The sequence below is a fragment of the Sapajus apella genome, unplaced genomic scaffold, assembly GCF_009761245.1.
Source record: "Sapajus apella isolate SASKATOON/1434 unplaced genomic scaffold, GSC_monkey_1.0 scaffold40, whole genome shotgun sequence".
In the NCBI taxonomy this organism is placed as follows: Eukaryota; Metazoa; Chordata; class Mammalia; order Primates; family Cebidae; genus Sapajus; species Sapajus apella.
Genome location: NW_022436980.1, coordinates 9,686,645 through 9,700,171, shown reverse-complemented (window position 1 = coordinate 9,700,171; position 13,527 = coordinate 9,686,645). Strand labels below are relative to the sequence as shown.

Sequence of the window (13,527 nt, the reverse complement as noted above, 5' to 3'; positions counted from 1 at the left end):
ACTCAGTCCTAATCTAGTGCTTTTTTCACTACAACACATATTGGTGGATTGTTAATTTATTTGCTAGTCACATTTGGATCTCATATCCAGCCCAGAGAACATGTATTTCATTTCTTTTTGTTACTCAGTTGTAAGTTTTGTGTGTGGTGTGTGTGAGTGCATGTGTGTGTGTGCACATGTGTGTATGTAGCTAAAGATAGTTACAGATGGGGGCAGGAAGAGAAGAGAATGTTGACAACTTTTTTCTATTTTAAGAATTGCAGTACTTTTTTTTTCCTCCATAGGAGCCTTAGCTGGACCAATTATTGTGGAGCCACATGTCACAGCAGTATGGGGAAAGAATGTTTCATTGAAGTGTTTAATTGAAGTAAATGAAACCATAACACAGATTTCATGGGAGAAGATACATGGCAAAAGTTCACAGACTGTTGCAGTTCATCATCCTCAGTATGGATTCTCTGTTCAAGGAGAATATCAGGGAAGAGTCTTGTTTAAAAACTATTCTCTTAATGATGCAACAATTACTCTACATAACATAGGATTCTCTGATTCTGGAAAATACATCTGCAAAGCTGTTACATTCCCGCTTGGAAATGCCCAGTCCTCTACAACTGTAACTGTGTTAGGTAGGTATGCTTGAATTATGTATTTTGGTGATAGTGGTGAAGATTACAATAAAAATATTTTTGATAAAATGGTTGAAATTTTATTTAACTTTAGGTTTAAAGGAATTCAAATATGATTTAAGGTCTTAAAATTTATGGTTCTAGGTTCTCTTTAAATAAAATCTTCTCTGATATATTTATCTATGTAATACTACATAGTTTTAGCTGGTTTCTTTATGAAAGATCATGCTGAGTTTTGATTATATACTAAGTTCTGAGTTTCTTTGACATCTTTATTTTCGTTACTTCCCCTCAAATTTTCAGCCTTTAAATTGCCATCTTAAGTTTTTTCATTTTTAAAAAAACACTGTTTTGCATCTAGAAGTCATAGACACCTCGTGTTTTAATTTTTCATATCAAATTTTATTTCTGCTATTTTAAATTTGCCTAGCTATCTGAATATCGTGCTTTTGCTCCTAATAGTGATATTTCACCATTTGCTATCTGACACCTGTTAAAGTTTATGGTAAAATGTTGAAAAAGCTTGTGAACCTTAAGCTACTTGCAGTGAAATGTAAACCAGTTTAGAAATGCTGATAAGTTCTTTTTAAATGATAGAAATGAAGATTGAGGAGTAATAGCAACTGGTGGCTGCTGACATGATAATCTACTGCTTAGGCTCTATTCAAACAGCTACGCTACTAGTAGTGTGGGTAGCTGACAGCTTCTAGCTGTTGGCTCCTTTAAGCTTACTTCAGTTTTTGAGTCAGGGCTTTTCTTTTTGTGAATGACCTCAGGCCAGTGACTAGGTGAGGCAGTGGTAGCCAAGGGTAAGGTTTTCTTGGGGCCAGTGATTGAATAAGATAGTGGTGTGAAGATTTTTACCCAAAGTGGGACTCCTTTAATGGAATCTGCTCATTGGCCTGATGGAGACTTTGTCAAGGTGCTGATATCTGCCCTTCCTCAATCTTCCTTTTCCCTTTTCTCTCAGTTATCACTCCTTAATAAACCTTTTATACTTCTCATATCACAGTGTCTGCTTCCCAGAGAACCAAACAAGTTAATAGCCCCTAATGTTTAAGAACATAATATTAGTCTCTGAAATATAGGACACCAATTTTGTCCAAATTTATTATATATTTTTTCATGTTGAGAGATATTATTTTAAAATAAAAATAAAATTAGATATTCAAGCCTTAATATGTTTAAGACACTGACCTAAGAGCTATGGGGAAATATAACTTACATTTAAGAGACTGATATTTTTGAGAAATTTTCTGATTAGAAGGCAAGGCATGAATATCTGAAAACTCACCTGCAGGACATCAGTCGTAACACAGGTCAGGCACGGTGGCTCACACCTGTAATCCTAGTACTTTGGGAGGCCAAAGTGGGTGAATCACAAAGTCAGGAGATCGAGACCATTCTGGCAACATGGTGAAACCCTGTCTCTATTGAAAATACAAGGCCGGGCGCGGTGGCTCAAACCTGTAATCCTAGCACTTTGGGAGGCCGAGGCGGGTGGATCACGAGGTCAAGAGATCAAGACCATCCTGGTCAACATGGTGAAACCCCGTCTCTACTAAAAATACAAAAAATGAGCTGAGCATGGTGGTGCGTGCCTGTAATCCCAGCTACTCAGGAGGCTGAGGCAGGAGAATTGCCTGAACCCAGGAGGCGGAGGTTGCGGTGAGCTGAGATCGCGCCATTGCACTCCAGCCTGGGTAACATGAGTGAAACTCCGTCTCAAAAAAAAAAAAAGAAAATACAAAAAATTAGCTGGGTGTGGTGGTGAGCACCTGTAATCCCAGGTGCTCAGGAGGATGAGGCAGGAGAATTGCTTAAACTCAGGAGGGGGAGGTCGCAGTGAGCTGAGACTCCACTCAGGCCTCGGCAATAGAGCAAGGCTCCATCTCTTCAAAAAAAAAAAAAAAATGGGTAACAAAAGTACTGTATGGCTTGGCTCACTCCTGTAATTCCAACACTTTGGGAGGCCGAGGCAGCTGGGTCGCTTGAGGCGAGGGGTACATGACCATCCTGGCTAACATGGCAAAATCCCATGTCTACTAAAAATACAAAAATTAGCCAGGCATAGTAGTGCATGTCTGTAATCCCAGCTACTTGGGTGGCTGAGTCCTGAGAATCACCTGAACTCGGGAGTCAGAAGTTTCAGTGAGCCGAGATCATCGCACCACTGCACTCCAGCCTCGGCAACAGAATGAGACTCTGTTTCCAAAAAAAAAAAAAAAAGACAAGTGCTTTGCATGTGAAAGAGCAAGCTCATGGGGATAAAATCACTTTTTATTTTGCTTTAAATTTTAGTAGTTCCCCTTAATTAATACAATACTTACTGCCTTAACATCCAGGCTGTTTGTTACAAGATTAGTCATTATTTTGCCAATGCATACATCTCTCGCTTATCTATTCTCCTTGATGCTCTGTTTTCAAAAACCCAAGTCTTACCATCATAATAAACTGTTTGCAGGTCTTTTAACCTATGTTTTCATGGATGTTTCTCTTTCTGCCTGGATTGCCTTTTTTTCTGTCCTCTCTTTCTTCCTATATTCTTCTGTGTAACAATTATTCATCAAATCACATCCTTTTAGTAGCCATTCTTGACCGCTTTTCCCTAACCTGATGCTTTTTTGGCTGTCATTGTTATGTTGAACATATCTTTATTGTAGCAGTTACCACACTATTGTTTTCTCTACTATAAACATGGTGGACAGTGACTGTGCATTTTAAAATTTAATTTTATGTCCCTAAAGCTCATAAGAGTTTTCAGTGTATAGCAGTAATACAGTGTTATTTGAGTAGGATATAGGAATGGATTAGTGAACTTGGTAGTCAAGAAATATTTTGTAGGAGGAAGAGTTGAGTCAGTCATCAGTGGTGAGTAGGTTTTGGGTAGGAAAATGAAAGAATAGGAAAGTGGTGTTCTAGAATTTGATAGTATGTGAACCAAGGCAGGGAAACAAAACAATATGCACTTCACACTTGAACAACATGGGTTAGAGCTGTGTAGGTCCACCTATGCATAGATTTTTTTAAACTAACTGCAAATAGAAAATACAGTGTTTATGGGATGTGAAACCTGCATATATGAAGGGCCAACTTTTCCTTTACACAGATTCCACAGGGCCAACTGTAGGACTTAATTATGCACAAATTTGGGTATACTCAAATTTGTGCATAATTTGGGACCCTGGAACCAACTCTCACAACCCACCACCAGGGTGTGCTAAGGAACCACTAAACATTAAGGCAAAGTTTTCTTAACTTTGTTAACATTTTGTTGACAACAGTATTGTTGACATTTTGGGCCAGGATTCTTTGTTGTAGTGAGCTGTACTATTTGTCAGACAGCATCTGTGGCCTCTAAACACTGTGCTAGTAAATGCCAATAGCATCCCTCAGTTGTTAAACTCAGAATGTCTCCAGATACTGCCAAGTGTCCTCAAGAGGGGAGCAGGAGTTAGTGGGGAATCACCCCTTGTTGAGAGTCCTGCATTAATGGATCACTGAATAATTTAATGATTGTTCAAAGGATTTATAAAGTACAAGAATTAAAGTTTAGAATTACAGAGTAGGACTATGTTAAAGTAACTTAAATGCTAGGATACGGAATTTGAGTTTTATATTACTGAAAATTCATATTTTGTATACAATAGTTGTGCTGCTTCTCACCTGTCTTCTATTCTCAGACTCTTGCTGTTTAAAACATAGTTCGTGAACCAGAAGCATTGGCATCACTTGGGAGCTTGTTAGAAATATTTTCAGGCCAGGTGCCGTGGCTCATGCCTGTAATCCCAGCACTTTGGGAGCCCAAGGTGGGTGGATGACTAGGTCAGGAGTTCGAGACCAGCCTGGCCAATATGGTGAAACCTAGTCTCTACTAAAAATCCAAAAATTAGCTGGGCATGGTGGGAGCACTCCTGTAGTCCCAGCTGCTCCTGAGGCTGAGGCAGGTGAATTGCTTGAACCCAAGAGGCAGAGGTTACAGTGAGCCAAGATCACACCACAGCATTCCAGCCTGGGTGACAGAGTGAGACTCCCTCTCAACAACAACAAAAAAAATTTCAGACCCCTCTTAGTCTTACTGAATGATAGTCTACATTTTAGCAAGATTCCTGAGTGATTTGTATACACAATGAAGTTTGAGAAACACTGCTTTGATCATATCATATAGATGAATGCCTAACTAAAAGCTTACCTGATTTAGAGAGTAATGCGATGACAGTTGTGATTAGGAAGATGGATCTGGTGTTTTTGATCAACTGAAATAAAGAGGTCCTTAAATCATAATGTCTCAGCCATGAGGCTGTGAAGAGTTGCAGTTAATTTTGTAATTTTTGCCACATGAGTGAAGACAGGAACTATTACAGAGGAATAATTAGCAGAATTTTGTAACTGAATATAAAATATAAGAAAAGCTTGAACAGTAACAGGTTTTGAAAGTTTGTGATTAAATGTTACTGCTAATTAAATGGGCATATCTGAATGAAAAGCAGGTGTTGGTGATTGGGAGGATAAAATGATTTTGGTGTTTGGTTTATTGATTTTGAGGATCTCTAGGTGGAAATAACCAGGTGTGGAATCTGAGGCGTCAAGCCTTGTATCAAAATTGAAGAACGTTCAGAATCATCTGGGTAGTAATGTTTATCAGATTGAAGTTTTTAAGTGAGATACAAAAGTAGTTGCAGGCCTAGGACTGATTATTAAGAAAGAGGTTAGAAGAAATAGGAAGAATTCACAGAGAGTTATGAGAATAACTCAGAGTAATATATCAAGAAAAGATATGAAAGTTTTTAAGAAAATGTTGGTCTAGAGCCATTTCCACAGTAAGAAGTAAGCCCTACAGAAAATGATTTGACTATTTTTTAGTTTCTCCTAAGGACAGCATGTAGCTGGTATAATTCTAAATTCATAGCCTAGGAGTTAATTCATGAGTTAAATACTTTAACACATTAGGATTTAATTCTTTTCAATTGATTGGGAAGAGCTGTGCTGAAGTATCAAATTTTACAAAGTTAAAGAGACTAGACATTAAAGTGTTGAGTTTTAGATGAGGGGTCTTTGATGACATTAAAGTTTCAATAGAGTGATAGTAGTAGAACCAAATTAAGGGAATGTATAATTACAATGACTGTTTTCCCAAATCTATGTAGAACTTCTACTCACCGGTAAGAAAAAAATAGACAGCTGGCTATAATAGGCATTTTGCAGAAGAAACGATTCCAAATGGCTCATAAACATATAAAAAAATTTTCAACCTCATTCATAATCTGAGATATTCAAAATAAAATCTCAGTGGTATACCATTACATACCTATCAGATTGCAAACACTGAAAGGTCTGTGACAGTATCAGCTGGGTGACAGTATCACCTGGTGAGTATATGAACCAGCAGGAGCTCTAAGATTGGGAGTACGTTAGTACTTTGGAAAGGTTTTTGAAATTATCTGATAAAGTTGAGAATAAGTGCTAGCAATTCTACTACTAGGGATAAACTTGTACACAAATATGCTAACATACATGAATGGAAATGTTTCTTGTAAAATTGTTCAGACGAAGCTGGAACTCCATTGTCCACTAATAAACTATGAAGCAGTTGAAACTAATTCATACAATTGTATGTAAATCCTAATGATCTAAAAATAAAGTAAAATAAAATGAATTCCAAAAACAAGAAATTTAACCTAAATGTTTTGAGTATGAATGAATCTCCAGAACATAACGTTGAGTCAAAGAAAAACTACAAAAATACATATAGTCCAGTTCCATTCTTAAAAAGTTCAGAAACAGAGTAAACTGTGTTGTTTAGGTTTGCATTTCTTGGTCGTAGAACTGTAGTGAAAAATAAACAGTTGATCTCCAAAGTCAATATAATGGTTTCACATTGAGGCAGGCAGGGTTTTAAGATATAGCAGAGAAATGTGAGGAACTTGTGAGGTTCCAGTAATTTTGTTTGTTAAGATGTGTGATGGTTACATAGATGTTTGCTATAAAATTGTTCATTGCATATGCTGCATGTACTTTTTCATTTGTTATTTTACAATACATCTTGTAAAAGGACCTACGTAAGGAAAATAATCATATCCATGAGAGGAAAATGTGAAATAAAAATAGATTTCAAAGTAAAATGTGAAACAAAAATTGGTTCTTACAATACCATCTGTTCTTGATGGTACTGAAAGAACCAATTTGAAATCCTGGAAATGAAAAAAAAAATCATTGAAATAAAAACTCAATGCATACAGTAAACTAAAGACTGGACACAAAATTTTATGAAGCCAGTAATGAGGAATTTACACACAAAGAAGTACATAACGATCACTGGAAAATGTGAAAAGATAGCTAAGAGATATTGGGGGCCAGAGTAGATGGAGAGGCTCTAAAATTGTTGCTTTACCCTGCGGAACCTTCTTATATCAGAAGGATGGGTGGTATGTACATTCCAACAAACTTAACTGTTTGTAATGTTACATGTTAGCATGAGCTTAAAGTATATGTTGTAAATAAAAGTAGTAGAACACCTTAGCAACCCTAATGGGTTGTTTTAGATACATGAGCAGTTAAAGGTTGAAAGTTTAAAAGGCAGTGTTTTAAATATAACTATTGAGTCACTTACTGGGCGAAGAAAAACAATTCATCTTCAGTGGGTATGCTCAAGGGAACTTATTTTTTCTTAACATTTTAATAGTCATAATCATAACTTATTTTTAAAAGTATTTGTTTTAAAATTTTTTTGCTGTAAAATGAAGAGATATATATGTATATCCTTGTCTTCCAGAGAAGTAGTATCTTTGATCTCATAGAGGGAATTGTGATCTAGTTCACAGAAATTTTTTGTATACAGTTGGAGGGAATTCATCTGTCCCTGAAGGAATGTATATTTTTATCAGGTAAAGCCATCTTTGTAATGGTAGTATGAATTCTTGGTTTCATTTGTCCTAGACTGTAATTGATGATGGCATTACCTAAAAAGTGTGTGTGGATTTTATGTGCATTTTTTTCCAAGAATGTAATTGATGATGGCATTACCAAAAAAGTGTGTAGATTTTATATGCAGTTGTCCTTAAGCTTGTGAAATATTTCTAGATGTGACTTGGAAAGATAAACATATTCTTGTTTGAATGTAACTAATTTTTAAAAAAATATTTAAACAGTTGAACCTACTGTGAGCCTGATAAAAGGGCCAGATTCTTTAATTGATGGAGGAAATGAAACAGTAGCAGCCATTTGTATCGCAGCCACTGGAAAACCCGTTGCACATATTGACTGGGAAGGTGATCTTGGTGAAATGGAATCCACTACAACTTCTTTTCCAAATGAAACGGCAACAATTGTCAGCCAGTACAAGCTATTTCCAACCAGATTTGCTAGAGGAAGGCGAATTACTTGTGTTGTAAAACATCCAGCCTTGGAAAAGGACATCCGATATTCTTTCATATTAGACATACAGTGTAAGTAAATAGTAACATTTGCTTTTTTAATATTTGTCAGCATATTTATCAAACTTTTTAATTTGAATATTTAATAGCTTTTCCTTGTTTTTGTTTTAATTTTATGTTTTCGTGGCAATTGTATTTAATCAAAGCATTTTTAATCACTTTTGTAAAGATGAACAGATGACTTTAAAGTTGCTTTCCAACTTAAAACTGTGTAACTGTTTCCTTTTATGATCTTAAAAGTTGGCTGGACTTAGGGAGTTCTGGCAACTTGTACCTCAAAATGTACAACGCTTAAGGACAAACAACTTCTATATTCTTATTAATTGAGCTGTTACTCAGTTTCACTGATGCGTCCCATCTTGTTTTCTTTTTTGAGATGGAGCCTTACTCTTATCACCAGGCTGGAGTGCAGTGGTACATTCCCGGCTCACTGCAGCCTCTGCCTGCCTGCAGCCTCCGCCTCCCAGGTTCAAGTGATTCTCCTGCCTCCCAAGTAGCTGGGACTTAGGCTTGTGCCACCACGCCTAGCTAATTTTTGTATTTTTAGTAGAGATGGGGTTTCACCATATTGGCCAGGCTCGTCTCGAACTCCTGACCTTGTGATCCGCTAGCCTCGGCCTCCCAAAGTGCTGGGATTACAGGCATGAGCCACTGTGCCTGGTCTTGTTTTCTTTGACTTCTTTAGATGCATATTAATCAGTTTGAAAATCTGTATTTTTCAATATTATTTCTAATCTTGTCTCATTGGTCATGTTATAGGCATTTTTTTTAGGTAAAAAACAATATTTTAAAGACATAATTGGATAATAACCATTGTAGATACAGGTTCAAAGCTGAGCCACCTTGTTACTTGTATACTTTTGTTAAGGGATACTTTCCTCTGTATGTGTTTATATATTCTTTTCTATCTGCTTTTCCCTTTAAAAAAAGTTTCTTAGTTTTTAATGCATTCTTCGTGATTTGTATACCATTTAAACATTTGGAGTAGGTGATGGCTGCAGATAGTTCATAGCAAGGATAATGAAAATTAGGCAGATTAGAGATAACATTAGGAAAAGTATTTAGGTTCTGTCTGCTTTTACTTTTATCCATGTGCAGATTATAATCTAGGTGTTATTGAAGGAGTTGTTCTCTTTTTTTGTTGTTACTACTTGCGTTTTGATATGACATGAATGGAATTTTAAATTACACAAGTTCATTACTTTGGTGTAATGGTTTTTAAAGCTAATTCCCAGGATCTTTTTCAACATTTATAGGGTTAACTGGAAAAGCCATAGTTTACAAAATGTTACTCCCATTGCATTCTTAAATGCTAATACCGTCTTTTCTCAATTCTCTGGAGAATCCTGTTAAAATTTTTCTTTTTCCTTCCCCTACCTTGCTTTTACAGAATCTTTTTTCTTTTTCTCATAAAATTTAGATCCCAATTGTAAGTTAATATATTTTGTGTATGCATATATGTTTTCCTTTTAGTGTCTAATAATGACTGATACATTCATCAATTTGTATTTTTTTGTTTGCTTGAATGAAATCTTAGATATATTAAGTATTTCTTCTAATGTAAGTGTTTATAACATGGTTTTGATTTATTGGCTTGCCCCTAAAATATTTTTGAATAGTCATGACTTTTTTCCTTCTGTAAATTAGAGACCTATAAAACATGTAAACAAATTTAAATATTGCCTTATATCACAAACTTATACCTCAAAATTTAGAGATATCCTTTTGGGATACTTTAATGCCTTTTATAAACTTTGCTTTCCAGTAGGACAGTCTTCCCTGGCAGAGGTAAAGACTGACCTGGTCTCTCTCTAGCTCATCAGATCATGTGCTGCTAAGTTAGGTTTCTGTGTAGTTCACAGAAAGATAGTCTCTGCATCATACATAAGTAACACCTCTGTAGCAAAGCCTTTTATCACCTCCTCCACTCCATCCCCAATCTAAATTAGGCCTTTTTTCTTATCTTCTCTCATAGCATCCTATTCTTTTTCTTCTTGGCCCTCATAGAGTTTTAGTTAAATATTTTTAAATGCCATCTTCCCTATTACTGTTAGAATGTAAATTTTGTGTATCTAAGTCTGTATGTATACCAAACACCTAAAAGAGCATATTATTTCTAAGTGCCATTCCTGGCGCCTACAAGGAGCTAAACAGAATGATGGTTGAATGAATGATAGGTATTGGACTTAATAGTTTGGAGATACATATTTATATTGCTGGTAGGTATGGATAATTGCCCATTCAACTAGTTATGACTTTTGGGTACATGGAATGCATAAAAGTTTGTTTTAGTACATTTGAGACCCTAGATAATTTACTTTAGTTGTAAGTATGTAATCATAGAAAGCCTGTTTTTTTAACATGACCCCAAAATATTAATTGTAACATAGGGAATCTAATCTCTGTAATTGACCTGTTACCTCTTAGAGGATATTTCCTTTTAGATTAAACATCTCTTTAAAAACTGTTTTATATGGTGAGTTGGTACTACATAGTACTTAAATGCCATGTCTTATTTAACTAAATACTATATTTGCTTTGTCCTGTATCTCTATATCTCATATAATAGGATTCTTTTATTTTGCTCTTGGTGATTATAGGTTTATGAATATTCCTTAACATTTAGCATGTCTAATTACTCAAACTGTATGTACTATAATTACCCATTTGGGGGTACTCATTCTCCATTCATTTCATTCTTTCAGCCAGCCAATACTTTTGGAGTAGTGTCTTCCATATAGATTATATATGTTGAGATTAAGGAAAAATGATTCCAGTTTCAAGACTTAGTCTATCGTGTCAATAGATGTTTTACCATGTATATTGCATTTATCATTAACAAAAGATAATCTGTCCTTTCATGCATTTATTTTATAGATGCTCCTGAAGTTTCGGTAACAGGTTATGATGGAAATTGGTTTGTAGGAAGAAAAGGTGTTAATCTCAAATGTAATGCTGATGCAAACCCACCACCATTCAAATCTGTGTGGAGCAGGTATGTTATACTTTAAAAGTAAATTATCTAAAAGTGAAACATTCTTAAATCCACGTTCAAAATTGTTTTTGTCTATGTAATACATGATTATAGTAATAGCAGAAAATTTTAATTACTTTGTCTTTTCTTGCCCTACCTGTCCCCACCTTTCTACCCCCTCAGTTCTATTCTTCAGAGGCTACTTTAGCAATTTTAGCAATTTCTTATGGTTAGTTACAATCACAGGCCTTAAGCTGCTACTTCTTAATACTTTTTAACATTGACTGTTGACTTCTTAGTTAGATAAATAATTATAATTTTATGTCTACTCCTTTATTCACAAACACATCCTTATACAAACATTTTTTTTTGACATGACATTGTTGACTTCTTAGTTAGATAAATAATTATAATTTTATGTCTACTCCTTTATTCACAAACACATCCCTATACAAACATTTCTTTTTTTGTTTCTTTTTTTTTTTTTTCGACACGTGTGTCTTGTTGGTACCATCCCCTCCCCCTTCCCACCCCTGCTGCCCAACCAAGACCCCTCTATTCCCACCACTACCCTGCAGCTGTTGCCCTTCTCCAGGCTCCCAGTACCACCCCCCATTGCCCTCCCTTCTCTCCCTTTCCCTCCCCCATAACCCTTCCCCAGGCTCCTCCCACCTCAGAATATTTTTTTTGTTCCTAAGTTTATCATGTGAGGTGGGGGTGGGGGGACTGGTTAGATGGAGAGGATGCCCCGCTATTCAGAGGTCCTACTGAGTGGGCACACCTTTTCCCCTCGAGAAAACCCTGTTTCTATCAGAGAAATGGGCAGAGGCCTCTCCCTGGAACTTGAACCCCTCTGTCTCTGGAAACATCCCAAAGCAGGCCCAACCTGCCATGTTCCTTTGTTGGGGCACAGAGGGAATGGAATCTTACCAATAAGGTGAGAAGAGCTTGAGAGAATACCAAGGACGGGCCCACCCTTATCCCTCCTCCCTCCAAACACCTCAGGCTAAAAGGGGAGAAAAAAAAAAGCACCAACAAAGAGTTTAAGATAGCAATTCCCAGCTTTTTCAAATATGAAGCATTTTTTAACCAACCCTTTTTTTAATTCTTAAATTCTTGTACAGAACTAAACAAATTTATTAACATTCCACTTTTACATTTCTTATCAACAAACAAGAAATAAAATTCATGAGCCAAAAAACCCAAAACAAAACTAGAAACAGGGAAAAGCTTATAAAACTATATACAAACATTTCTACCTTTCATAGTCCACGTGAACTTTTAGCTGCTTTTAATTAAACTCAGTAATCACTGTTTGCCTCTCTAGGACAGGTAAATATTACTAAGAACTAAATAATATATCAGACTTCTGTTTTCTCTTGTCTACAGCCATTTGTTTTCCCTATGGCTAATATTGGCCTCTTTACTTGTATAGTTACTATGTGCATAATTTCCTTTCTATGAAATTTCAAACTGTTATACTAAGGTTTTTATTCATATTTTGTCAGTATTTAGGGCCCATTTTGATCTTCAGATGAGTATCTATCAAGTTGAATACTTCTCTTATTTTTTGGTCATTTCCTTTTTTTTTTTTTGAAGGAAAATTTGTATTGTTTTAATTATTTTTATGTACAGAAAACTCAACAGTGTACATTTAACCCAGTTTCGTGGCAAGTTCTTTAGCCTTTGCCTTTTCGAGCTTGGCGATGCGAGCCACAGACTTGGGACCCAGGACGTTGCCTCCCCAGTGACGGCGGATCTCATCATATCTGTCATTGTAATTGGTGCGTATAGCTTCCACCAGTTTAGCCAAAGCACCTTTATCTTCTCAGTTAACCTGTGTGAAGGCCACAGTGGTTCAGGTCTTCCTGTGAACTAGGCATCCCAGTCTTGCCTTCCCCTTGATAATGCAGTAAGGGACTCCCATTTTATGACACGTGGCAGGCAAGAAGACAACCAGCTCAATGGGATCCACGTCATGTGCAGTCACCACCAGCTGAGCTTTCTTGTTCTCTACCAAGGTGGTGACAGTGTTAACTCCTGCTCGAAGGACAGGTGGTCTCTTAGTGGGGACGTCCTCTTTGCTAGCCGCTTTCTTCTCGGCCTGGGCCAACAGCCTCTGCTTCTTCTCTTGCTTTGTCTCTGGTCTATACTTGTGGGCCAGCTTAAGCAGCTGAGTAGCTGTTTGGTGGTCCAGGGCCTGGGCGAACTGGTTAATTGCAGGAGGCACTTTCAGCCGCTTATAGAGGATGGCTCTCTGCCGCTGCAACCTGATACAGCGGGGCCATTTCGCAAAGCGGGTGAGGTCTCTTTTGGGCTGGATGTCCTGCCCAGTGCCAGAATTCTTAGGCCTTTTCTCAAACATGGGATTCACCCCTTTTTTGCCTTCTGCTTCTTCATGACAGCGGGGGCTGGAGCCACCTTCTTCCTCTTAGCCTTCTTTCCTTTCGGCATCTTGGGTGGCAGGAAGAGAGCTCCTTTTTTTTTGTTTTTG

At 36.8% G+C, this 13,527-nt stretch overlaps 1 protein-coding gene across 5 annotated transcripts in view; it reads left to right on the top strand.

Annotated features, from left to right (window-relative positions):
• The window catches only part of NECTIN3 (nectin cell adhesion molecule 3), a 138,416-nt gene that overhangs the window by 42,416 nt on the left and 82,473 nt on the right, over window positions 1–13,527 (top strand). For all 5 annotated transcript variants that reach the window (XM_032299155.1, XM_032299152.1, XM_032299154.1 and 2 more), the window contains exons 2-4: window positions 285–626; window positions 7,775–8,071; window positions 10,937–11,054. In XM_032299155.1, coding sequence (XP_032155046.1) covers window positions 285–626; window positions 7,775–8,071; window positions 10,937–11,054 — 757 coding nt within the window. The remainder of the gene's footprint in view (window positions 1–284; window positions 627–7,774; window positions 8,072–10,936; window positions 11,055–13,527) is intronic.